This window comes from Coregonus clupeaformis, chromosome 22 (genome assembly GCF_020615455.1).
Source record: "Coregonus clupeaformis isolate EN_2021a chromosome 22, ASM2061545v1, whole genome shotgun sequence".
NCBI classification, from domain to species: domain Eukaryota; kingdom Metazoa; phylum Chordata; class Actinopteri; order Salmoniformes; family Salmonidae; genus Coregonus; species Coregonus clupeaformis.
In genome coordinates, this window is record NC_059213.1 from 2116782 (window position 1) to 2144456 (window position 27675).

At 46.5% G+C, this 27675-nt stretch overlaps 4 protein-coding genes and 1 long non-coding RNA gene across 5 annotated transcripts; all 5 read left to right on the forward strand.

The window, feature by feature from the left end:
* The first annotated feature begins 3688 nt into the window (after positions 1-3688).
* Positions 3689-4651, forward strand: LOC123481628. Its single transcript, XR_006657216.1, has 3 exons — positions 3689-3776; positions 4334-4370; positions 4560-4651. It is a non-coding gene; the product is annotated as an uncharacterized LOC123481628 (long non-coding RNA).
* A 9990-nt stretch (positions 4652-14641) lies between these two features.
* On the forward strand, positions 14642-17385 carry LOC121558432 (2-hydroxyacyl-CoA lyase 1-like). Its single transcript, XM_045206300.1, has 7 exons — positions 14642-14705; positions 15410-15490; positions 15659-15731; positions 15919-15996; positions 16172-16266; positions 16566-16679; positions 17289-17385. Exons 1-7 carry the CDS (start codon positions 14656-14658, stop codon positions 17383-17385), a joined length of 588 nt encoding a protein of 195 aa, XP_045062235.1. The 5' UTR covers positions 14642-14655.
* Positions 17386-23545: 6160 nt separating this feature from the next.
* LOC123481612 (serine/threonine-protein phosphatase 6 regulatory ankyrin repeat subunit A-like) lies at positions 23546-24871 on the forward strand. Its single transcript, XM_045206301.1, has 4 exons — positions 23546-23754; positions 24293-24380; positions 24601-24673; positions 24836-24871. The coding sequence occupies exons 1-4, from the start codon at positions 23577-23579 to the stop codon at positions 24869-24871; spliced, it is 375 nt and encodes a 124-aa protein (XP_045062236.1). The 5' UTR covers positions 23546-23576.
* On the forward strand, positions 24676-25777 carry LOC123481629 (serine/threonine-protein phosphatase 6 regulatory ankyrin repeat subunit A-like). The gene is made up of 3 exons (XM_045206321.1): positions 24676-24716; positions 24942-25159; positions 25557-25777. Exons 2-3 carry the CDS (start codon positions 24955-24957, stop codon positions 25730-25732), a joined length of 381 nt encoding a protein of 126 aa, XP_045062256.1. The 5' UTR covers positions 24676-24716; positions 24942-24954; the 3' UTR covers positions 25733-25777.
* A 272-nt stretch (positions 25778-26049) lies between these two features.
* Positions 26050-26712, forward strand: LOC123481630 (serine/threonine-protein phosphatase 6 regulatory ankyrin repeat subunit A-like). The gene is made up of 4 exons (XM_045206322.1): positions 26050-26088; positions 26215-26297; positions 26391-26473; positions 26601-26712. The coding sequence occupies exons 1-4, from the start codon at positions 26052-26054 to the stop codon at positions 26695-26697; spliced, it is 300 nt and encodes a 99-aa protein (XP_045062257.1). The 5' UTR covers positions 26050-26051; the 3' UTR covers positions 26698-26712.
* The last annotated feature ends 963 nt before the right edge of the window (positions 26713-27675 follow it).

Genomic DNA, 27675 nt, shown 5'->3' on the forward strand with positions numbered 1-27675 from the left:
ACATAAATCCTCACATCCCTGGCTAACGTTGGCCACCAGTACTTAGTGCTAAGGCAGTGCACTGTCCGGCCGATACCTGGATGTCCAGAGGAGGGGGACGTATGAGCCCAATAAATGAGTCGATCGCGTACCTCGAGCGGAACGTACGTCCGACCCACGGGACACTGTCGGTGCGTAACGCCCGCTCGATCTCGGCATCAACCTCCCACACCACCGGGGCAACCAGACAAGACTCCGGTAGTATGGGAGTGGGCTCAACGGACCTCTCCTCCGCGTCATACCGCCGAGACAGGGCATCTGCCTTCCCGTTCTGGGACCCAGGGATGTAAGTGATTTTAAACACAAACCGGGCTAGAAACATAGTCCAGCGAGCCTGGCGAGGATTCAGTCTCCTAGCTGCCCGGATGTATTCCAGGTTACGGTGGTCAGTTAGAATGAGGAAAGGGTGTTGAGCCCCCTCAAGCCAATGCCGCCACACCTTTAGGGCTTGTACCACGGCTAACAGCTCCCTGTCTCCTACGTCATAATTCCGCTCCGCCGGACGGAGCTTTTTAGAATAAAAAGCACAGGGACGGAGTTTAGGAGGTGTGCCAGACCGTTGGGAGAGAACAGCCCCTATACCGGCCTCTGACGCGTCTACCTCTACCTGGAAAGGTAAGGAGGGATCCGGATGCGCCAACACCGGCGCCGAGGTAAACAGGTCCTTCAGTCTCCCAAAAGCCCTGTCCGCCTCAGCTGACCACCGCAAGCGCACCGGACCCCCCTTCAACAAAGACGTTATGGGAGCTGCCACCTGTCCAAAACCCCGGATAAACCTCCTGTAATAATTTGCAAAGCCCAAGAACTGTTGCACCTCCTTCACAGTGGTTGGAGTCTGCCAATTACGCACAGCTGACACCCGGTCTACCTCCATCCTCACCCCTGACGCAGACAACTGATAACCCAGAAAGGAGACCGACTTCTGAAAGAACAAACATTTCTCTGCCTTGACATATAGGTCATGCTCCAACAGTCTTCGGCCGAAACCGTGACACTGTAGTCCAAGGGGATAGTAGCACTTCACTGAGTGAAAAACAGACATGGACCAAAATATGTGGAAGAAGCCTTTTCAAAACCTGTTTTGACAGTAGAAATGGGATTGAGCGTTTTGGGCTGAGAAAAAACATAAGGAGTGATGTTTCATTTAAGTTTTATGAGAGTGATGGTCATGTTTATCCGCACACTAAGACAGTCAGAACGCACCTAGCCTCTTGTCTGTAATCCATGGGGGTGGGAGGAGGGGAAATCATTTATTTTTTATGAACAAACATTTTAATAAAGTCATTCGTGTCTTAAGCTCCTGACCCTCTGTGGGAACCAAAAAATCGTAGTATTTGCTCTCATGAGTAATTTCAAAGAATTTCCATCCCCAATGGCACCCTATTCCTTTATAGTACACTACTTAAGACCAGGGCCCATAGGGTTCTGGTCAAAAGTAGTGTACTCTATAAAGAATAGGGTGCCATTTAGATTTTGCATTTGTATGTGAGCGACAGGACTTTTTACATTTGCGTTATTAAACCTACCTGTCCTTTGCCCTCTAGAAAATATTTTAGAAAGTAAATTATTAATTCATGTATTCTTTCTTGTGATATTTATGTCATCATTTTGTGCCTTCTTTAGTTACTGAGGGGAGGTTAGGAGAGTAGGGGCAGCTGTATGAGCGAAAACAATGATGCATACTAAGGACTACAACGTTTGTGAAAAGCACTGATACTATTCCGAGGCATACGAGGCAGAAAACATGCCTCCCTTGGAGAGGAGAAACACTGTAAACCAATCGTAGGACAGCAGCATTTAGATTTTCTTCTGTTGAAAAAAAAATATATATATTATTTGTCTTGGTCTTATAATCAATGTATTTTGACAGGTTTTGCTTGCTTTAACTTCTTCAAAAAAATGAAGCCACTCAATCCTTTTATGTGATTGCTTGTTCAAACCCCCGTTTTTGTCTCTTTTTGAAAATCATTTTAACTGGAAATATGTACAATACATATGCTATGTTCGTCAAATCAGGATCAGGAGGTTCACAGGTTTTTTCGTGTCCTTTTTTTTCTTTAAAAGGATGAAACTAGCATGTACATATGAAATAGTGACTGAATTCGAAACTCCCATGAATTCTTTCAGTATCTGAAGATTGCTGTATATTTTATGAGTAATAAAATAAAGAAATGAGTTATGTTATTTAATAATGAACTATGGGTTATCTGTTTTATGTGACAACGGCAGTATCAATTTCTAGGTGACAGTGGTGCTAATCCCAAAAGAAAGGCTACATACAACAAGGAACAAGAAGACTATTGGCAAAGTGATGAATATTGCATGTACCTTGGCCTAACGGTGTGGGTTATGTATTTTATTTTTTCATGGCGTCCTCAAAATTACAGTTTTAAGGGCAACAATAGCCTACATTTGTTTACAACTCGCAGGATTTCCATACGTGAGCTTTCAACAACACAGAGTGTTGCATCAGCACGAGATCGAAGTCGTCAAATCTGTACAGCATTGTTACGTCATCACTGATAAACGTTGAAACTGATCAAAAACCGCTGGTGCAGTTCAGTCTAATCCTCCCTAGTGCTGGAGGATTGCGTTTGTTTTCGCTCTGGATGCGCGTTCATTTTGGCAAGGAAATGTGCTGATTTTGCAAGGAGATGGAGAATAAAGAGTTCAAGGTAGACATATGTTATTTATTTTTTAATCTTCAATTATATTAATTACTGTGGATTAAATATTGTTTAACCAATGAAATAATGTGCTATTCATGCTGTAATATCAAACTAGAAAGTATATGGCCGGGGGAGTCATGAGAGTTGGCTAAAGGTACAGTAGGGTCAAATGGGGGTCAAAGGTTATGACAGCACCTTCATAAATTCGTCCAAAATGGCACCCTATTCCCTATGTAGGCTAGTGTACTACTTTTGACCAGGAGCCATAGAAGGGTTGGCTGACGAAAATGATGCTCGCGCATCGATGGCCGGAAGTCGTGTATCTTGTTATGATTCTGAACCTCAGCTAACAACAAGCTGCCATGTGGGGAATCGTAGCTCTATGGCATGTTTCAGCTCGTTGTATGGTGTTATTGATACCATGTCTTGTTTTGAGGTGTTTTGACTGATATCATGTCTATGCAACAACTGTAACAATGTATTTGAGACGAGTTCATTGTTCAAATGTATTTATGTTTGCATTAAACATTTAGAGACTAAATATAGTTTACATGTTGTCAACAGTCTAAGTCAAACCCTGTCTATTTTGCCCCATAGTTGAATGCCAGTTTTGTTGCTTAACAACCAACCCCTCTATAGAGTCCCACAGTGGAGGTGTGATAATACGCATAAAACCTAGCGGTCAAACAGGGAAATGGTTCCAATCGTTTTTCCACCATTCATTTTTCCCATAGGCGATTTTAGAAACACATAAAATAAGGGCTGTATTTCGTGTAGGCTTACCCTGGCGTGACGTTTTGTAACCATGTAAATCTCTCTCGGACAAGTTGATGTATTTGATGTATTTTTCTATTACATGTATGACATTTCATTGAGATATTTTGTGTTTTAATGACGCAAAATTGAATTCCAGCCTAACTCTGCTTTCTGTTGTCGCCATCAGGCTGCAGTGGTGACCTTCACTACCGTGACGCACAAGGATGAAACTTCCCAGACCAGCCTCACCCTCAGCAGGGGAAAGAGAAGCTACCCAGACCTACACACCTTTGTGCAGGACATGAAGGACGAGTAAGTTGCTCTTTGGCTTCCCCATGCATCCCCTAGATATTTTCCCTATCTCAATTGCATACTCCTCGTGTCCTCTCTTCTCAAAACCCATTGGATGAGAAAGCCAGAGGTCCCGCTCTTCTGACCTTCTCATCCAATGGGTTTTGAGAAGGAGGCGAGGAGATTAAGAGTCTCCCATAGTCTCGGGCCAATACAAAGGACTCAACGGACCAAATCACCAATCAGGGATGTCTGGGTGTGGCCTAGTTCCATAGAGGTCCATCCATAACGTAGTCTAAGATAATAGAGGTAATGTCCATCCATAACGTAATCTAAAATAATAGAGGTAATGTCCATCCATAACGTAATCTAAAATAATAGAGGTAATGTCCATCCATAACGTAATCTAAAATAATAGAGGTAATGTCCATCCATAACGTAATCTAAAATAATAGAGGTAATGTCCATCCATAACGTAATCTAAAATAATAGAGGTAATGTCCATCCATAACGTAGTCTAAGATAATAGAGGTAATGTCATGTAGTTCATTGTGTACTTGCATTTATTTACTTTTCAGCCATTGGAATCTTCTGAGTGAGAATATGCGTGCCGGGGTGAGTTATAGTCACCTCTAAAGTAGTTAATGATGGTAAAATGGACCAAGCATTCATTTGTGGAAATCCTGCAATACCTTTAATCCTGAACCACTGCTTTAATTGACTAGCTTGAGTAAATGGTTCTACGTTTTATATCAGTGCAGCCCCTTTAACAAACTAACTCTGTATGGTCTTTTAACATTGCAGATGAGCAGACATGAGTTTAGTGCCAAGTGCATGGATATTGTAGCATGGGTGATGGAGTCTACATCCACTGTGGTTGTTCCCGCCCTTGACCTCACCATGCAGATAGAGCTCTCTGATTCGCCAAGCTCTTCTGGATCAGGAAGTAATGAGGCAGGAGAGGTGACCTCTTGGCCGCAGCGTCAGATTCAGCTGTAGTGGAGGAGCCAGCAGGTGCACCAGCACCAGAACCGCCTGCAGCACACGCACTCCCACGCCTTTCCTCCTCTCACAGATACCTAGCCCTATCCCTCCTCTCACAGGTACCTAGCTCTATCCCCTCCTCTCACAGGTGCCTATCCCAATCCCCTCCTCTCACAGGTACCTACCCTATCCCCTCCTCTCACAGTTACCTAGCCCTATCCATGCCTCTCACAGGCACCTACCCCTATCCTCCTCTCACAGGTACCTAGCCCTATCCATGCCTCTCACAGGTACCTACCCTATCCCCTCCTCTCACAGGTACCTAGCCCTATCTATGTCTCTCACAGGTACCTAGCCCTATCCATGCCTCTCACAGGTACCTAGCCCTATCCCCTCCTCTCACAGGTACCTAGCCCTATCCCCTCCTCTCACAGGTAACTAGCCCAATCCCCTCCTCTCACAGGTACCTACCCCTATCCCCTCCTCTCACAGGTACCTAGCCCTATCCCCTCCCCTCACAGATACCTAGCTCTATCCCCTCCTCTTTTTGCAGGTCTTTCCTGTTATAGGTACAAATATCCATTCCAGATCCACTTAGTGAGAAATACTACTTCGATACTACACAACCACTCTAAAAAGTTTACTCTAAATGTTAATGTTTGGACTGAGTGTGGTTTCAGATGGTTCACAATGCTTCCTTTGAATAACAATAACAAGGTTGAGTTTGTGTCCCAAATTCTTGGATCATATTTTTTATTTTGTTACCATGTACTATTAATTGTTGTTCCGCCCTTGACCTCACCATGCAGATAGAGCTCTCTGATTCGCCAAGCTCTTCTGGATCAGGAAGTAATGAGGCAGGAGGGTGACCTCTCTTGGCCGCAGCGTCAGATTCAGCTGTAGTGGAGGACCCAGCAGGTGCACCAGCGCCAGAACCGCCTGCAGCACACGCACTCCCACGCCTTTCCCCTCCTTTCACAGGTACCTAGCCCTATCCCCTCCTCTCACAGGTACCTATCTCTATCCCCTCCTCTCACAGGTGCCTATCCCAATCCCCTCCTCTCACAGGTACCTAGCCCTATCCCCTCCTCTCACAGGTACCTAGCCCTATCCATGCCTCTCACGGGTACCTACCCCTATCCCCTCCTCTCACAGGTACCTAGCCCTATCCATGTCTCTCACAGGTACCTAGCCCTATCCATGCCTCTCACAGGTACCTACCCCTATCCCCTCCTCTCACAGGTACCTAGCCCTATCCATGCCTCTCACAGGTACCTACCCCTATCCCCTCCTCTCACAGGTACCTAGCCCTATCCATGCCTCTCACAGGTACCTAGCCCTATCCCCTCCTCTCACAGGTACCTAGCCCTATCCCCTCCTCTCACAGGTAACTAGCCCAATCCCCTCCTCTCACAGGTACCTACCCCTATCCCCTCCTCTCACAGGTACCTAGCCCTATCCCCTCCTCTCACAGATACCTAGCTCTATCCCCTCCTCTTTTTGCAGGTCTTTCCTGTTATAGGTACAAATATCCATTCCAGATCCACTTAGTGAGAAATACTACTTAGATACTACACAACCACTCTAAAAGTTTACTCTAAATGTTAATGTTTGGACTGAGTGTGGTTTGAGATGGTTCACAATGCTTCCTTTGAATAACAATAACAAGGTTGAGTTTGTGTCCCAAATTCTTGGATCATATTTTTTATTTTGTTACCATGTACTATTAATTGTTGTTCCCGCCCTTGACCTCACCATGCAGATAGAGCTCTCTGATTCGCCCAAGCTCTTCTGGATCAGGAAGTAATGAGGCAGGAGAGGTGACCTCTCTTGGCCGCAGCGTCAGATTCAGCTGTAGTGGAGGACCCAGCAGGTGCACCAGCGCCAGAACCGCCTGCAGCACACGCACTCCCACGCCTTTCCCCTCCTTTCACAGGTACCTAGCCCTATCCCCTCCTCTCACAGGTACCTATCTCTATCCCCTCCTCTCACAGGTGCCTATCCCAATCCCCTCCTCTCACAGGTACCTAGCCCTATCCCCTCCTCTCACAGGTACCTAGACCTATCCATGTCTCTCACAGGTACCTAGCCCTATCCATGCCTCTCACAGGTACCTACCCCTATCCCCTCCTCTCACAGGTACCTAGCCCTATCCATGCCTCTCACAGGTACCTACCCCTATCCCCTCCTCTCACAGGTACCTAGCCCTATCCATGCCTCTCACAGGTACCTAGCCCTATCCCCTCCTCTCACAGGTACCTAGCCCTATCCCCTCCTCTCACAGTTACCCAGCCCTCTCCCCTCTACTCACAGGTACCTAGTCCTATCCACGCCTCTCAAAGGGACCTAGCCCTCTCCCCTCTACTCACAGGTACCTAGCCCTATCCCCTCCTCTCACAGGTACCTAGCCCTATCCCCTCCTCTCACAGGTACCTAGCCCTATCCATGTCTCTCACAGGTACCTAGCCCTATCCATGCCTCTCACAGGTACCTACCCCTATCCCCTCCTCTCACAGGTACCTAGCCCTATCCATGTCTCTCACAGGTACCTAGCCCTATCCATGCCTCTCACAGGTACCTACCCCTATCCCCTCCTCTCACAGGTACCTAGCCCTATCCATGCCTCTCACAGGTACCTAGCCCTATCCCCTCCTCTCACAGGTACCTAGCCCTATCCCCTCCTCTCACAGGTAACTAGCCCAATCCCCTCCTCTCACAGGTACCTACCCCTATCCCTCCTCTCACAGGTACCTAGCCCTATCCCCCTCCCCTCACAGATACCTAGCTCTATCCCCTCCTCTTTTTGCAGGTCTTTCCTGTTATAGGTACAAATATCCATTCCAGATCCACTTAGTGAGAAATACTACTTAGATACTACACAACCACTCTAAAAAGTTTACTCTAAATGTTAATGTTTGGACTGAGTGTGGTTTGAGATGGTTCACAATGCTTCCTTTGAATAACAATAACAAGGTTGAGTTTGTGTCCCAAATTCTTGGATCATATTTTTTTATTTTGTTACCATGTACTATTAATTGTTGTTCCCGCCCTTGACCTCACCATGCAGATAGAGCTCTCTGATTCGCCAAGCTCTTCTGGATCAGGAAGTAATGAGGCAGGAGAGGTGACCTCTCTTGGCCGCAGCGTCAGATTCAGCTGTAGTGGAGGACCCAGCAGGTGCACCAGCGCCAGAACCGCCTGCAGCACACGCACTCCCACGCCTTTCCCCTCCTTTCACAGGTACCTAGCCCTATCCCCTCCTCTCACAGGTACCTATCTCTATCCCCTCCTCTCACAGGTGCCTATCCCAATCCCCTCCTCTCACAGGTACCTAGCCCTATCCCCTCCTCTCACAGGTACCTAGCCCTATCCATGTCTCTCACAGGTACCTAGCCCTATCCATGCCTCTCAAAGGTACCTACCCCTATCCCCTCCTCTCACAGGTACCTAGCCCTATCCATGCCTCTCACAGGTACCTACCCCTATCCCCTCCTCTCACAGGTACCTAGCCCTATCCATGCCTCTCACAGGTACCTAGCCCTATCCCCTCCTCTCACAGGGTACCTAGCCCTATCCCCTCCTCTCACAGTTACGCAGCCCTCTCCCCTCTACTCACAGGTACCTAGCCCTATCCACGCCTCTCAAAGGGACCTAGCCCTCTCCCTCTACTCACAGGTACCTAGCCCTATCCCCTCCTCTCACAGGGTACCTAGCCCTATCCCCTCCTCTCACAGGTACCTAGCCCTATCCATGTCTCTCACAGGTACCTAGCCCTATCCATGCCTCTCACAGGTACCTACCCCTATCCCCTCCTCTCACAGGTAGCTAGCCCTATCCATGTCTCTCACAGGTACCTAGCCCTATCCATGCCTCTCACAGGTACCTAGCCCTATCCCCTCCTCTCACAGGTACCTAGCCCTATCCCCTCCTCTCACAGGTAACTAGCCCAATCCCCTCCTCTCACAGGTACCTACCCCTATCCCCTCCTCTCACAGGTACCTAGCCCTATCCCCTCCTCTCACAGATACCTAGCTCTATCCCCTCCTCTTTTTGCAGGTCTTTCCTGTTATAGGTACAAATATCCATTCCAGATCCACTTAGTGAGAAATACTACTTAGATACTACACAACCACTCTAAAAAGTTTACTCTAAATGTTAATGTTTGGACTGAGTGTGGTTTGAGATGGTTCACAATGCTTCCTTTGAATAACAATAACAAGGTTGAGTTTGTGTCCCAAATTCTTGGATCATATTTTTTTATTTTGTTACCATGTACTATTAATTGTTGTTCCGCCCTTGACCTCACCATGCAGATAGAGCTCTCTGATTCGCCAAGCTCTTCTGGATCAGGAAGTAATGAGGCAGGAGAGGTGACCTCTCTTGGCCGCAGCGTCAGATTCAGCTGTAGTGGAGGACCCAGCAGGTGCACCAGCGCCAGAACCGCCTGCAGCACACGCACTCCCACGCCTTTCCCCTCCTTTCACAGGTACCTAGCCCTATCCCCTCCTCTCACAGGTACCTATCTCTATCCCCCCTCCTCTCACAGGTGCCTATCCCAATCCCCTCCTCTCACAGGTACCTAGCCCTATCCCTCCTCTCACAGGTACCTAGACCTATCCATGTCTCTCACAGGTACCTAGCCCTATCCATGCCTCTCACAGGTACCTACCCTATCCCCTCCTCTCACAGGTACCTAGCCCTATCCATGCCTCTCACAGGTACCTACCCCTATCCCCTCCTCTCACAGGTACCTAGCCCTATCCATGCCTCTCACAGGTACCTAGCCCTATCCCCCTCCTCTCACAGGTACCTAGCCCTATCCCCTCCTCTCACAGTTACCCAGCCCTCTCCCCTCTACTCACAGGTACCTAGTCCTATCCACGCCTCTCAAAGGGACCTAGCCCTCTCCCCTCTACTCACAGGTACCTAGCCCTATCCCCCTCCTCTCACAGGTACCTAGCCCTATCCCCCTCCTCTCACAGGTACCTAGCCCTATCCATGTCTCTCACAGGTACCTAGCCCTATCCATGCCTCTCACAGGTACCTACCCCTATCCCCTCCTCTCACAGGTACCTAGCCCTATCCATGTCTCTCACAGGTACCTAGCCCTATCCATGCCTCTCACAGGTACCTACCCCTATCCCCTCCTCTCACAGGTACCTAGCCCTATCCATGCCTCTCACAGGTACCTAGCCCTATCCCCTCCTCTCACAGGTACCTAGCCCTATCCCCTCCTCTCACAGGTAACTAGCCCTATCCCCTCCTCTCACAGGTACCTACCCCTATCCCCTCCTCTCACAGGTACCTAGCCCTATCCCCTCCCCTCACAGATACCTAGCTCTATCCCCTCCTCTTTTTGCAGGTCTTTCCTGTTATAGGTACAAATATCCATTCCAGATCCACTTAGTGAGAAATACTACTTAGATACTACACAACCACTCTAAAAAGTTTACTCTAAATGTTAATGTTTGGACTGAGTGTGGTTTGAGATGGTTCACAATGCTTCCTTTGAATAACAATAACAAGGTTGAGTTTGTGTCCCAAATTCTTGGATCATATTTTTTTTATTTTGTTACCATGTACTATTAATTGTTGTTCCCGCCCTTGACCTCACCATGCAGATAGAGCTCTCTGATTCGCCAAGCTCTTCTGGATCAGGAAGTAATGAGGCAGGAGAGGTGACCTCTCTTGGCCGCAGCGTCAGATTCAGCTGTAGTGGAGGACCCAGCAGGTGCACCAGCGCCAGAACCGCCTGCGCACACGCACTCCCACGCCTTTCCCCTCCTTTCATGGGTACCTAGCCCTATCCCCTCCTCTCACAGGTACCTATCTCTATCCCCTCCTCTCACAGGTGCCTATCCCAATCCCCTCCTCTCACAGGTACCTAGCCCTATCCCTCCTCTCACAGGTACCTAGCCCTATCCATGTCTCTCACAGGTACCTAGCCCTATCCATGCCTCTCAAAGGTACCTACCCCCTATCCCCTCCTCTCACAGGTACCTAGCCCTATCCATGCCTCTCACAGGTACCTACCCCTATCCCCTCCTCTCACAGGTACCTAGCCCTATCCATGCCTCTCCCAGGTACCTAGCCCTATCCTCCTCTCACAGGTACCTAGCCCTATCCCCTCCTCTCACAGTTACCCAGCCCTCTCCCTCTACTCACAGGTACCTAGCCCTATCCACGCCTCTCAAAGGGACCCTAGCCCTCTCCCCTCTACTCACAGGTACCTAGCCCTATCCCCTCCTCTCACAGGTACCTAGCCCTATCCCCTCCTCTCACAGGTACCTAGCCCTATCCATGTCTCTCACAGGTACCTAGCCCTATCCATGCCTCTCACAGGTACCTACCCCTATCCCCTCCTCTCACAGGTAGCTAGCCCTATCCATGTCTCTCACAGGTACCTAGCCCTATCCATGCCTCTCACAGGTACCTACCCCTATCCCTCCTCTCACAGGTACCTAGCCCTATCCATGCCTCTCACAGGTACCTAGCCCTATCCCCCTCCTCTCACAGGTACCTAGCCCTATCCCCTCCTCCTCATAGGTAACTAGCCCAATCCCCTCCTCTCACAGGTACCTACCCCTATCCCCTCCTCTCACAGGTACCTAGCCCTATCCCCTCCTCTCACAGATACCTAGCTCTATCCCCTCCTCTTTTTGCAGGTCTTTCCTGTTATAGGTACAAATATCCATTCCAGATCCACTTAGTGAGAAATACTACTTAGATACTACACAACCACTCTAAAAAGTTTACTCTAAATGTTAATGTTTGGACTGAGTGTGGTTTGAGATGGTTCACAATGCTTCCTTTGAATAACAATAACAAGGTTGAGTTTGTGTCCCAAATTCTTGGATCATATTTTTTTATTTTGTTACCATGTACTATTAATTTATGTTGTTCATTCTGCAGGTGTTTGACCTCTTTGCTAAGTGAGAACGAAGAGCGATATGTCTCCTCACCTGAGGGTGGCGATAGAGAGATGAGACACAGACCACACTCAGCACCACTGAGATCTGTGTTTGGCATCTCTGAGGACTCTGTCTTCGACATGGTCCAGAGCGGCCAGTCGCAGGGTGACATCGTACCGCTGCCCAAACGGAGTAGACAGGAGAAATACAGACCTAGCAAAATGTCAACGGACGGCAAGTTTATGATGGGTATTGTCGAGTTGGTTATAAACCTTCTCAACTCCAGATTGGCTGAGCTAATGCGAAGTGTCAGTCAGGGAACTCTAGTTCTGCTGACTGGAAGTATCTCAGCAAGTCAACAGTTTGCCCAAGAGATGCTAAGCATGGCGACTTCTAAGATGTATTCCCATGCCATAGAGCATATTGCGCTCGGCCACAAGTCTCCCCTTGAGTTAGAGAGGAGCTTGAGGCCATCTTGGGTCCTCTGGCTGGACAGGTCATAGTCATCATCATAGATAGCATCATCAAGGCTAAAGCCAACGGAGGAAATGAGGGGAGAGCGTCCAGCCCCTTGACCTATTTTCTAACTGCCATTTCGGCAGAAATACAAAGCCTAGTGGTTCACAGATTGGCTAGCAGACCATCCACCAGACTGTCCAACAACGACCCACTGCTGAACATTTCCAAGTCAAAGGTCTTAAGATCAGTTCTGCTCAAAATGGCAGAGCTCTTTGGCCAAGGTCCAAGTGAAACCTGTCTAGTTCCACTAGTCCAGAGTCAGTCCAACAACTCCATTTGCGACTGGACTGTGAATGCAGGCACCATTCATCCAAGTACATTTCTGTCCGACAACAGAATGACAGAAGTGTCATCCGATGTTGTGGATCTTGTACTTGAGGTTTTTTGGATAACAGGATTTTTGGATAACAGGAACCCGTCAAGGCCACAGAGTGCCTGCTCCCACAACTCAGCTAGTGGAGCAATAGATATGAGAGCTCTTGCTGGGGACTTGGTCAGACAGGTGTCTGTCAAACTCAGCCCATTTGTCTCTGACAGTCAACTCTCCACCATGTCCATGACAGATCTGTCATCATCTTTTCTGACTCCACCTTGAAGCAGTTGTGTTCTCGCTCTGCTGTTGCTCTGGCAACTGCCTGTCAAGCAATCAAAACAGAGCTCGAGAACCAGAGACCTACCAACCTGGCAGCCAGAGACCTACTATCGTCTCTGGTAGAGACCATTGAGGACATGGATATCTCTGACATCCTCCAGGGCCCGTCGGCCATTTTGGAGGAGGCTGCTGTGATAAAGCACCCAGAGATGTCCACCTCGACAATATACAGATCTCTGCTTCTCGACTCATCTCTCGCCTCCTCTAAGATGGTCACTGAGAGCATTATCTTCAACAACCCATGCCCATCAGAGGAGAATGTGAGTATTCAAAAGGAGCTCCCTGCTGATAAAGTTAACATCCTCCATGGTGGTCAACCAGTGGAGGAGTATATTGTCAAACATGAGCAATGCATCATTCAGGTCATTCAGGATGCAGCTGTGACATATACTGCTGCGCTGGATAGAACCGACTCTTGTGGGAAACTGTCGGAAATCCTATCTGTCCATGTTTCCTCAGAGAATATTGAGGAGGCATCCTCTGATCTCTTTGGTGGAATTATTTCCGACCTGCATGAGGTATCTGAGGTCAATAAGGCCTCCATGCGTAGGAAATCAGGTCGCAAAATGTTTTGGGTGGAAGTTAGTTCAGGTTCCCGGATGATTTATACCAAAACCTGGGATGGGACAGACGGACAGACGGACAGACAGGCAGACAGACGGACAGGCAGACAGACGGACAGGCAGGCGGACAGGCAGACAGACAGGCAGGCAGACGGACAGACAGGCAGACAGGCAGACGGACAGGCAGACGGACAGGCAGACGGACAGACACAAACACACACATTCATTTTCTGATTATGAAATGTTCTTATGACAGAATCTGAGTGTGAGGTTCCAGAGGTTTCATCCACTCCCACTCCCAAGGAGGACCTGACAACCACACTAGCCCCTGCTCCCCAGGAGTCCCAGTCCCGAAACGCCCACTCATAGTCAGGGTGTTACACGCTCTCTCCAGAGCCATCTCCAAACCATTCAGAGGAGCTTCTGGGAAGAAGAATTAGCCAAATGCCTGATTTTATTAATATGATATTTTAATCAGAGCCTTTATTTAATAAAACATTACTGCATTGATTTCTGTCTATAGTAGTCTTCATGTATATGCAAGATAACGGTAAAGTACTTCAAACCACATAGTCAAAAGTATTCATAGTGAAGTACCGTTTATGATTATTGATTGTGGAAATACACATAATACAGAAAAGTTGTTGTCACATATAAAGACAGACATAAAGGAGAACTCCGTAGACCAGTCACATTCTCAAGCCATAACTAAATCCATGAATGGATCTCCTATAAGATGACAGGAGAACATTTGTAACACTTTCTATGAAGCCTATATCTATAATGCATACACTCAAGTCATTTACATTTTACATTTTAGTCATTTAGCAGAAGCTCTTATCCAGAGCGACTTACAGTTAGTGAGTGCATACATTTTTTTTTCATACTGTCATACACTCATAATGACTTAATTGAGTTAAGTGTTAAGTAAAGTGCAGTTATAAACACATAATGAGGGCTTATTATGTATTTCTTGCAATAAAAAAAGAAAAATGCTACTAGTTTATTAAATATTCATGACTGCTATTGCACGGCTCATGTCCACACTTCTGTACAATAGGGGGCAGTAATGCACCATAACATTGGATGCCAACTGCCTATAAACCCCACTGAAGAAGAAAAAAGCTACTCATGTAATGCATGCTGGAAAGCTGACAAAAACTAATGATTTGCAAGAGATCTAAACACGATTTATAAGCTACTGAACAACAAGTCCAAGAAATCATTGCTAACTCGCGTTTGCACTTTGAACAGATTTCTCGACAATAATAATGGAAGATGTGACTGGGGCTCAGCTCATTGCAGAGGCACTAAAGCTCAGGTGAAGTGTGTGCAATATATATAAAACAGTGTTATGCTGTGTAACCGTGTTGCTAATAATATATTAGTCGCTGATCATGTCCTTGGCAGTGAGAATGTAGCACTACGAGTTGTGAAAGTGTGCCATAGGTCATTGCACTGGTATAGCTAACTATTAATATTGTTGTAGAAAAACATTTAGATGTTTATGTGGAATAGTATATGTATAACACCCTTGTTGATGCATGCCAATGTGTGTGTCAATGCAAAGAAAATCTAAACTACATTGTAACAATTCATATACAATTCAGTATGAAAATGTATGCACTCACTAACTGTAAGTCGCTCTGGATAATAGCGTCTGCTAAATGACTAAAAATGTTTTTAAAAAAAAGGTAAATATACTGTATCTACATGTATCTCGCTACAGAATGTAGAATATATGTTTGGAATAGTTGGTGTTCCAGTCATTGAAGTAGCTATGGCAGCTCAAGCCCCAGGAATCAAGTATGTGGGAATGCGCAATGAGCAAGCCATAAGCCACCTTTTTATTACTAAACCAGCTCTCCCCAAATCATGTGATATTAACTACCCGTACATAGACTACAGGAGCGTGTAGTGTGTGAGGGTCAGTTTCATAGCTTTTTTGCATTGCTAATTATGTCTGCCTGTCTGTCTGACCCCTTGTGTGTCTGTCTGCCTGTCTTCCTGTCTGTTCCTCTCCAGTCCAGGTGCCTGTCTGGTTGTGTCTGGACCGGGACTCATCCATGCACTTGGTGGAATGGCCAACGCTAACATGAACTGCTGGTATGCTAGAACTCCACAAACAGAAGACCCTACTACTCATGTTCAGTGGTCCTTTCAAAAGAAGGGATGCTATCCGCACACTGCAAAAAATGATCTGAGGACTCCAAACTATCTCAGATTGTCAGTTGATGTCATAAAACTCATTGTGTGATACCTCTCTCTCTGTAGTCCTGTGATTGTTATTGGAGGCTCCTCCGATCAAAACCAAGAGACCACTGAGGCGTTTCAAGAGTTTCCACAGGTACCGATTCAACCATGATATTTCTGACTTTTGAACATTAGGGGTTGTTTCCCAGGACACAGATTAAGCCTAGTCATGGCCTAAAAAGCAAACTCAATAGAGAATCTCTGTCTGGGAAACTGGCCCTAGCAGTTTAATTGCTGAAAGAGGAAATAATTTGTTATTTGCGGTCCTCTTTCTCTGTCAGGTGGAGGCATGCAGATTGTACAGTAAGTTCTCTGCTAGGTCTAGCAGTCTGGATATGATCTCCTCAGTGGTAGAGAAGGTATACAGTCTACTCTGACTCCTCTGTGTAGTCCTCTTCATATCATTTGGTATCACCTGCAATTGTCTGTTTTCTGACCTCTAATTTTCCAGCTTAGCAAGGTACCTTAACTGCTTCATAAGAGCACAGCACAGCCTTAATTGATCTGAATGGAAGGGTGTTTGGTCTGTCTAAGGCAGCACGCACTAGCATGTATGGACGTCCAGGTGCTGTATACGTAGACATATCTGGGGACATGGTCAATGCTAAATTGGACAGGAGCAGAGCCAGGTTAGTGGCCATCACTGTCTTTCATCCATTTAAAATGTATACTAATGTGTTACTGTTGAATATGTATACCTCTGAATTCACATCACCGTAGTCATTTTTATTTTATCTTGTTATACCTTTTAACGTCTGAAGTGAACCAGAAATTAAATTACTTAGAAAATATAGCACTATATCAAAATATTCTCATCAGAGAATAGCAATAAGCCCCGATAGACCTTCATGGTATATTTACATATGCAATAAAGTTGCTAGGTAACATGTTTAATGTTTGACCTATTATTTATTATTTCCTTTGTCAGAGAGGTGCCCTGTAGTCCACCTCCTCCTGTGAGTATGGCTGACCATATGGCGATCACAGAAGCACTGGCGGTCCTGAAAGGAGCCAAATGGCCTTTTACTCATCATTGGCAAAGGTAGGCATTGCTTTTTTAATAGCCAGATAATCTGGGGAAACAGAACTAAAATCTTGCATAATTGCGTCAGATACTTGGATAAGGTCTGGGGAGATGTTAAGAGAAAGATACTAACGCCACTTGCGAACTCTCCACCCCCCCTAAACGGAAACTCTCTGCAAGTTTCAGGCAAGTTTATGGGCCAAATGCCCCCTCCCGTTCTGAAATTGAAAAGATGCGAGCACCTGCGAAATCGGGATTTGTCCAAGTGATTAGTGGTGAAAAATCAGCGTACCGGAACAAAGTTGTCGCATCCCAGTCTGTTGACAGACGCTACTTCCAGTTATGTTACGTGCGTCTGTCCAAGAGAGATCAATAGCCAGCAGTGACGCTTACTGTAACACATATAGCACTGTACCACGGTTCAGTTGAAAACTGGGCCCACGTTCAGTCGACAAATGTTGTTGACATGATTTCTCATTCTACCTGTCCGAGAGGCACGTTCGTTCTACATGCTATATTTCTATCTGAACGTTGCACAACGTTTTGCTCAGCTGAATGCATCCCAGTTGTGAAGGCCAGTCTGTTGAAATCCGTGTGGCAGTGCCCTCTGTCTGTGTCCCTCTGCAGGTGCAGCCCATTGAAGAGCAGAGGGGGCTCTGAAGGAGCTGGTGGAGGTGTGACCTGCCCTTCCTGCCCACCCCCATGGGTAAGGGGTGCTGCCTGACGATCACCCCAACCGTGTTGCTGCTGCCCGCTCCAGGTCAGCCTCTCCTTCTCTCAGCTGGCATCATATTCATGTACAGACCATTGACTGTATAAGTAGGACCAAGAATTTCCCTGACCATTTGAACGGACCAGGAAACTCCTGAAATCCCTATCTATAACTAGTCTCTCCTGGCCAGGTCATGTCAATGTAAACTGGTGTCAATCAAACAACTACACTACTCCTATAACTAGCCTCTTTTCATTACATTTTGTTTTGTCCTGCTCTCCTCCTCCTCTCTTCCTATCCTCCTCCTCCTCTCTTCCTCCTCCTCCTCCTCCTCTTCCTATCCTCCTGGTTCTATGGTCTTGGTGGGGACTGCAGAGCTCTGCTCCAGTCTGATGTTGTGGTCCTACTTGGTGCCAGACTCAACTGGATCCTGCACTTTGGCCTTCCCCCCAGGTTTGACACCCAAGTAAAGGTCATCCAGCTAGGTCAAAGGTCACCAGTAGGGTTTCTTTTTTTTCGGATTCCAGATTTTCTGCTTATTCCGTTCTGATTTCTGGAATCTTCCAACAGGTATTTCTGGGAATTTTTTTGAAAGTAACTGTAATTTTGCAACCCTAGTCACAGGTCATTTCATAGTGAACTACATTTCATTGTAACCAGGTATAAAGGTATTTGACTCAGTCTATTGGATTTAGTCTATCAATTATATAGCTTCTCTATAAGTCTTTGTGGTCTCTCCAAATAATGTCATGGCTGTCTTAGTGCTGTACAGTACATCTATATTTAAGCAATAAGGCCCGAGGGGGTGTGGTATATGGCCAATATACCACATATAGGGGCTGTTCTTAAGCACGATGCAACGCGGAGTGCCTCGATACAGCCCTTAGCCGTGGTATATTGGCCCTATACCACAAACCCCAGAGGTGCCTTATTGCTATTATAAACTGGTTACCAACGTAATTCGAACAGTCAAAATACATTTCAAATCAAATCAAATTTTATTGGCCACATGCGCCGAAACACAACAGGTGCAGACATTACAGTGAAATGCTTACTTACAGCCCTTAACCAACAGTGCATTTTTTTTTTTAAAAATAAAACAACAACAAAAAAAGTGTTGAGAAAAAAAGAGCAGAATTAAAATAAAATAACAGTAGGGAGGCTATATATACAGGGGGGTACCGGTGCAGAGTCAATGTGCGGGGGCACCCCTTGGTTTGTGCTGTGGTGGAGACCTTTGTGGGCTATACTCGGCCTTGTCTCAGGATTGTAAGTTGGTGGTTGAGGATATCCCTCTAGTGGTGCGGGGGCTGTGCTTTGGCAGAGTGGGTGGGGTTATATCCTTCCTGTTTGGCCCTGTCCGGGGGTTTCTTCGGATGGGGCCACAGTGTCTCCGGACCGCTCCTGTCTCAGCCTCCAGTATTTATGCTGCAGTAGTTTATGTGTCGGGGGGTTGGGGTCAGTTGGTTATACCTAGAGTACTTCTCCTGTCTTATCCAGTGTCCTGTGTGAATTTAAGTATGCTCTCTCTAATTCTCTCGTTCTCTCTTTCTCTCTGAGAACCTGAGCCCTGGGACCATACGTCGGGACTATCGGGCATGCTGACACCTTGCTGTCCCCAGTCCGCCTGGCTTTGCTGCTGTTCCAGTTTCAACTGTTCTGCCTCCGGTTCACGAAACCCCTACCTGTCCCAGACCTGCTGTTTTTCGACTCTTAATGATCGGATATGAATTGCCAACTGAGAGACCTGAGCCCTAGGACCATACGTCGGGACTGCCGGCCGTGGTGACTCCTTGCTGTCCCCAGTCCGCCTGGCCTTGCTGCTATTCCAGTTTCAACTGTTCTGCCTGCGGTTATGGAACCCCTACCTGTCCCAGACCTGCTGTTTTTAAACTCTTAATGATCGGCTATGAAAAGCCAACTGAGATTTATTCCTGATTATTATTTGACCATGCTTGTCACTTATGAACATTTTTGAACATCTTGGCATGGTTCTGTTATAATCTCCACCCGGCACAGCCAGAAGAGGACTGGCCACCCCTCATAGCCTGGTTCCTCTCTAGGTTTATTCCTAGGTTTTGGCCTTTCTAGGGAGTTTTTCCTAGCCACCGTGCTTCTACACCTGCATTACTAGCTGTTTGGGGTTTTAGGCTGGGTTTCTGTACAGCACTTCGAGATATCAGCTGATGTATGAAGGGCTATATAAAATAAAATTGATTGAATTGATTGATAGTTGAGGTAGTTGAAGTGATATGTACATGTGGGTATAGTTAAAGTGACTATGTATAAATCATTAACAGAGTAGCAGCAGCGTAAAAGGATGGGGTGGGGGGGCAGTGCAAATAGTCCGGGTAGCCATGATTAGCTGTTCAGGAGTCTTAAGGCTTGGGGGTAGAAGCTGTTGAGAATTCTTTTGGACCTACACTTGGCACTCCGGTACCGCTTGCCGTGCGGTAGCAGAGAGAACAGTCTATGACTAGGGTGGCTGGAGTCTTTGACAATTTTGAGGGCCTTCCTCTGACACCGCCTGGTATAGAGGTCCTGGATGGCAGGAAACTTGGCCCCCGGTGATGTACTGGGCCGTACGCACTACCCTCTGTAGTGCCTTGCGGTCGGAGGCCAAGAAGTTGCCATACCAGGCGGTGATGCAACCAGTCAGGATGCTCTCGATGGTGCAGCTGTATACTTTTTTGAGGATCTGAGGACCCATGCCAAATCTTTTCAATCTCCTGAGGGAATAGGCTTTGTCGTGCCCTCTTCACGACTGTCTTGGTGTGTTTGGACCATGATAGTTCGTAGGTGATGTGGACACCAAGGAACTTGAAGCTCTCAACCTGTTCCACTACAGTCCCGTCGATGAGAATGGGGGCGTGCTCAGTCCTCTTTTTTTTCCTGTAGTCCAAAATCATCTCCTTTGTCTTGGTCACGTTGAGGGAGAGGTTGTTATCCTGGCACCACACGGCCAGGTCTCTGACCTCCTCCCTCAACGTGACCCATGTTATACGGTCAGATATACCACAGCTTTCAGCCAATCAGCATTCAGGGCTCGAGTCACCCGGTTTATAAAAGGGAACGTGTGTGTGTCAGCCTTAGCATTATGTGGTGGTGCCTGGTTATTTCTGTTGTGTTTAGCTTGAGGTTTGGCCACTCCTCCAGCTGCTGTTACATGTGTCACGCACGGCGCTCTTCCTGTCGTGTCGTTGCTGGTATGTTGTAGTATCGTTCCACATACGTTATTTATGTCGGTCAATGTCAAGGTTGATCTGTGTGCTGAGGAGATGGGGAACAACGTGCAACCTGCTGCTGCTCTCCTGGGGGACATCAATACTATTGTCAAGCAGGTAACACAACACAGTCCTGGGGGACTGGAGATCCTGGTTTGAATCCAGGCTCTGTCGTAGCCGGCCGCGACCGGGAGACCCATGGGGCGTCGCACAATTGGACCATCGTCGCCTAGGGTAGTGGAGGGAATGGCCGACTCGGTTCAGTAGAGCATGGTGTTTGCAACCCAGGGTTGTGGGTTCGATTTCACGGGGGTATGAAAAAAAAAAGGAACGTATGCACTAACTGTAAGTCGCTCTGGATAAGAGCGTCTGCTAAATGAGCTAAAACATGTTAAATGTAGAGGGCCCTGTAAACAGTTCCACAAACAACAGCATGAGTGCGCTGACTGTGGAAGCACTAATCACTGGACCAAAGCTCACTGATGGCTCTCATTGCTAAAAAAAACCCCAGAACAACCTGTTTGGGCACATTTCAGTTTCACACCTAACGACGATGGAGAACCAGATGACTTGGCCAGCCTGTTTGCAGAATATGCGCAGAACCCATAGGCTACCTACTAAGAATTCCAGCACCACAAACGGGACACCGATAAGTGGCGAGCACTGCCAGACACTGGAACTCGTTATTTAGTCCATGGAATGGTGCCTTTACGAACGGTGGAGAAACCCGCCTTCAAATAAATGCTCTGGAAATTTGACAGACTATACGAGTTACCGGGGAGAAAGTATTTGTCTCAAACAGCGGTCCCTACCTTGTTCAACAAGGTGAAGGGGGGAGGTTCAGACAGAGCTAAAGGACGTAGATTTGTTTATTTTTGCACTGAATACGGACATGTGGTCAAGTGTAAATATGACTTCTTACATTAACCTAACAGTGACTATCTGATGAAAGACTGGACACTGAAATCCAACTGTTTGGAAACAACCTTGTACATTCGCCGAATTCCTTGACTGGGCCCTTGACGAAAATCTAATGTCCTGTATACACAGACAACAGGGCCAACATTGTGGCTGAAGTGAGGCAACTGAACTGGCCTTGGCTAAATTGCTTTGGCCTACAATCTCCATCTCGCTGTCACCATCAATGTGAAGCCAGAGCACAGGCCGTGTTCTAGGCCTATGTAGAACTCTGGTGGGCCCTTTTTAGCAGAGCTGGCGATTTAACAGAGGGACCTAGTAAGGCCCAGACCGGAGCTGAACCTCCCAATTCACAACCTCATTCTTGTGAGAAATTAAGTTTTAATAACTAAGCTGTAATAACCATTTATAGGCTATTCAATGTTAAAAGAATAAGCTATGCAAAATTATTTTCATGAATAATTGTAATTCAGATGCCCGAGCAAATAAACAAACAAAATAGGCTAGTTTCCTTGAATCACTTAATGTTGCATTACCATAGGCCCATTGTTTTATTTAGCCAATCATACTAATCTAATTAAACCACTAATTATAATGAGAATATAGAACATATTCTGGGAATCCTACATGTTACGTGTGTATACTATACCAGAAAGCATGATCATTAGCTTCTTCTGGATTGTTTTAAATCGCGTAGCCTGTCGGAAGGCAGCTAGTGCGGTGAATAGGCTTCCAAATAGATGACTGTTGAGTTGTGAATGTCAGTGAAAGAGAGGCTCAACCAGGCATTATCGCAATTTTTCAAAATACAATGGAGGGAAAACAGTTTGGAAAGCAATTGGCTTATTGCTTCAAAGAGAAGAAGATTAAAATACTAATGTCTTTTTAATGATCAAAATCCTCAACTTAATTGAGGGAACAGTATTATTGGCATCGGCTGCATCCCGGTGAGTGTGCATATTCACTGTCTTTATCACTGGGTCAGTGCCACTTGAAAGTCGTGTTGAAAAAGATTCTGCTAATCTCTCTAGTCATATAAAGTGTAGTAGAATTGCATGATTTTAAGATAATAAAAGGCCACATTTATCCAGTGAAAAGAAACCTACTCCACCACGCGCTGCATTGAACAGCCTTTTTTTTGCGAACAGTGATTGAGTTATATTATTAGCCTAAATTATGACTATCCAATTTACTAATCACATTAGGAATAGTCAGCTATTTTACATAAGTTTGCAAATGTGATGATGCATGGAATGCTTGATATTTTTCATGGAGAAAATTAGCTTCCCCAAACTTGAGAGCAAGACTGGCCTAAACGCGCTAATGTTTTCCTTTGCTAATGTCCGTCCCGCCCCCCTGTCAGCTGTCAGTTTTGTGGATGACCACGTACATAAGACACGCCAATCACCGACACCTGAAGCCATGACCATCACAGCCCTAGTTGTATGCTTGAGTTTGTTCAAGAGGCTTTGAATAAAATCCGATCTGAGTGTGAAATGCCTTACTGAGGGTAAATGGAAGCTCCTCTTGTGCCCGGCTCAGCCTTATACAGTTTAAGGTACTTTTACCGTATCCATTTCAGTAAGGCTAGGAATGTCCAAATTCTACCCAAATATTGATGGTGCATGTGACAGGTGTAAAGCTCCTTGGTGGACTTGACCCACATGTTCTGGTCCTGTCCCCATCTGGCAGATTAGTTGTCCACTATTTAAAACCCTTTCTGAAGCATTTGATATAAAGTTGCAGCCTAGTGCAGAAATTGCTATTTTTGGAGTACCAAACAACAATCCTTCTCTGACCAATAGTAGAGTGTTTGTTTCTAAATCTCACGCTTGACAGGGACCTTCGATGTTGATGCTGGGCGGGAGAAAAATGGGCACCCGATTTGAGAGACACTGGTCTACTTTAGGGGTCTAGGACTATTTCTGTTCAGGCATACCACTGGTCTACTATAGGACATTGATTATATTAGGAGTGTATATCTGTTCAGGCATACCACTGGACTTTGCTTCAGACTGTGTGTTTGTTTCCATTCAGGCGTACCACGGCAACCACCATGCTATGGAGGTCCTGGTTCAGTCTCTGCTGGATCTAGACGTGAGGAACAGCCAGGGGCGCACCCCTCTGGACCTGGCTGCCTTTAAAGGCCATGTGGAGTGTGTTGACGTCCTCATCAACCAGGGAGCCTCCATCCTGGTTAAAGACTTCACCCTGAAGAGGACCCCCATCCACGCTGCAGGTACGCATAGGATATCACGTAAGACCTAGAGATTCTGTAATTCAAAAGTTTTCCTTACCAAGATGGACATTTGTTTGGTCATGTTGCTAGGACGCCAATGTCCACTCTAGGGATATTAAATAGTATAGTGTGAAAATGCCCACTACACACTGATCTAAGGTAATTTTTTGTCATTATTGCTGAAGATCTGGGGAGGGTAACCTGATCCTAGATCAGTGCACAGGGGGACTTCTATCCAGAGCCAGGTACACAGCTAGCAGGTGACAGGCTTCGAGGGCCTCAGCCCCAAAATGTTTTATTATCTGCTGTGTTAACATCATGAGGATGTCATCTACCAATACCACTGTTCTAGAAATCTGTCTGTTCATGTGAAGTTAATAGTCGTCCAGCAATCAGCTCATATCCTCTCTGTTTAGCCTCCTCTAGCTACCAACGGTCAATCATCTCACATTCTTATATCCTCTCTGTTTATCCTCCTCTAGCTACCAATGGTCAATCATCTCACATTCTTATATCCTCTCTGTTTATCCTCCTCTAGCTACCAACGGTGATTCGGAGTGTTTGCGTTTGCTGATTGGAAATGCTGACCTCCAGAGTGCAGTGGACGTTCAAGACGGGAATGGACAGTAAGTCAATTGGGTTTTGGATACAATTCCTGAAATAAAGAGATTTTGACACTAGGTCTACGTCCCAAATGGCACCCTATGCCCTACTTGGTGCACTACTTTAAACCAGAACCCTATGGGCTCGGGTCAAAAGTAGTGTACCATATAGGGAATAGGTTGCCTAGGGACTCAGCCTGGTTATTACCAGTTTGTAATATGACCTTGTTGTCTTGTGTATCAGAACCCCTCTGATGCTGTCGGTGCTGAGCGGACACACAGACTGTTTGTACTCACTGCTCAACAAGGGAGCCAGCGTAAGCCAAAGACAAGTGGGGCAGAACAGCGCTACACAGAGGGGTGAGGAGGAGGAGCTGGCTGTATACGCTCACACACAGAAAGAGACGGGGAGGCTCAAATATACATATTATCTTCAGAAAAGTAGTTGTCCATGGGTAGTGGTGTATTCATCCCTGTAGGGGGACCTGTCTCCAGACATCATTTGTAATAATTGATGATTCATTATTATATCATTGATTATTAGTTATTCAAATCCATTCTTGTCTCCCCCGCCCTTCCTCCCAGGCGGTGACGGGTCATGAGGAGTGTGTGGAGGCCCTGCTGCAGCACAGCGCCAGCTTCCTGGTTCGGGACTGTAAGGGGCGAACCCCTGTCCACCTGGCGGCGGCATCCGGACACATCGGGGTGCTGGGGGGCTCTACACGCGGCCCAGTCAGTGGAGACCCTCCCCGTCATCACAGACAACCAGGGCTACACGCCACTACACTGGGCCTGCTACAACGGTACGTACTGGACTAACGGAACACTAGCACTGTAAACATGTCCCTGAATTAGGCAGGCCATACAACGGTACGTACTGACTAACTGGACTGTAGCTCTGTTCTCTCCTCCATGAAGTGTACACTCATTCACTCCCTCTTGTGGCTTGAAAAGCATTCGATTGGTGTGGACGGAGCCATGTGGGGGAATGAACAAGGCTACAACAGAATTAGGGGTTATGACTCTCAGTGGAGGACCTTACACTGAAACAGGACTTTGTCAGGGATTGAAATAGCATATGTTGTAGCTAAAACATCTTTTGTGACTTCACCATTGCCAGATGTGTAGCTTTCTCTGAGAGTATGGTTGTGGTCTGCAGCGACGTCATCTTTTTTCCTGTATGAATCAATCTTCCACTAGGCCATGACACGTGTGTAGAGGTGCTGCTGGAACAGGAGGTTTTCCACAAGACCGAGGGCAACTCGTTCAGCCCCCTCCACTGTGCTGTGATCAATGACAACGAGGGGGCTGCAGAGATGCTGATTGACACTCTGGGGCCGGCCATTGTCAACGCCACTGACACCAAGAACCGGTAACTACAGCACATGACAAAGTCCTTTTCTTCTGGAGAATAATGTTGTCTTGGGGAATAAAATGACCTCTGGGGTTGGATGAGGGATTGTAGATTACTTTTAATACATCTATTAGTGATTTTATATTTCTATGGTATAAACAGGGTTAATTGAACAAACTTGTTTATAACAGTCCTACATGATATCGGTGAAATACGTTTCCTCTCTCTCCAGGACCCCACTGCATGCGGCGGCTTTCACGGACCACGTGGAGTGTCTTCAGCTGCTGCTAGGCCACAACGCCCAGGTCAACTCCCCGATGCCTCCGGGAAGACCTCCCCTCATGATGGCTGCTGAGAACGGACAAACCAACGCTGTCGGTACGCAGCCCCCTCTCCTCCGCTTTGCCTCGCCCAGCCGGCTTAAGTTCAACATGTCTGTTTTACATTTTAATAAGTCGCTTCATTTCCTAATTGAGTTTCTTTATGCTTCTCTGTCTGTGTCAGAGCTGTTGGTGAGCAGTGCCAAAGCAGAGCTCACCCTGCAGGATGCAGTCAAGAACACTGCTCTTCATCTGGCCTGCAGTAAGGTGAGCATCCCCACATGAAGATGACGTTCATCTGAACAGTTGGCTCTCTCTGGTTAAAATTTTGGTCTGACATGTTTGACTCTGGTTTTAAAGGGGCATGAAACCAGTGCCTTGTTGATATTGGAGAAGATTACAGACAGGAACCTCATCAACTCGACTAACGCAGCCTTACAGACGTACGTATGGTTCAGCTGTATTAATTGGGCCAGAAGAATTAGAAGAAGTGCACTATATGGGAATAGTCTGGCATTTGGGAGGTATCCTCATTTGCTGCTGGCTAATCTGACGGTACTTTCTCCTCAGGCCGTTACACGTTGCAGCCAGAAATGGTCTGACGGTGGTGGTTCAGGAGCTACTGGTGAAGGGTGCTAGCGTGTACATCTTTGAAAGGGTGGTTTGATGAAATGTTTGGTAAATGGAAAACCATAGCAGCCACCATCTTGGGGGCTGCCATCGCTTGTATGGGTATGCTTGTATTATGTGGTTGTTGTCTTATTCCCTGTGTCCGAGGGTTGGTGAGTAAGGCGTTGGAGTATGCAGTGTCTCAACAGATGGTGAGATATGGACAGACTCCGGACTCTGACCAGTGGAATGGGAAATACGATCCTCCAGGCTTGGTGGATAACGAAGACTTTGACCCTGATAATCTGCAATTAGATAAAACTTTTATTGGTTCTGACGTGTGAAGGTCATAGGGAAAATCTCAAAAAGAAGACCTATGATTGGAAAGTAGTTAATAGAACTAATCTCTGAGGTCGTCCAGGGTAGGGGAGGGAATGGCCGGCAGGGGATGTAGCTCAGTTGGTAGAGCATGGCGTTTCCTACGCCAGGGTTGTGGGTTCGATAAAATAATGTATGTGCTAACTGTAAGTCGCTCTGGATAAGAGCGTCTGCTAAATGACTAAAATGTAAATGTAAAATGTTAATCATGCTTGTAAATACATTTATCCTGAGGGTGTACAAATTTATTCAAGGGGTGGATTGATAGATAAATTAGTATGTTTATTGTAATAACTAAAGGATTCCACCCCAATACTGTATAAATGTGTAAACCGTGTTAGAGTTATAAGACAATAAACCCACTAACAGAGAAGAGGGTAGAAACTGCTGGAGACAAACATTCCAGGGAAAGGAGACCTAGAAACGGTCAAATTTAAATATTCTATACTGTGGAAAGTCACAGGCCGCCTAAAGGTGGGCGGAGCAAAGTTCCTTTGTGTGAAGGCATATAAAAAGGCTGTGTGTGTTTTTAGCGCCAGAGCTCTCATGAATAAAAAGACTGACCTATTGCAGAATGGGACTTTGTTTAATTCATTATTAAACCAGAGCCTTACACCCTCTGTGAATTATTCAAAGCTTGAGTGATAGTTGAGTTCAA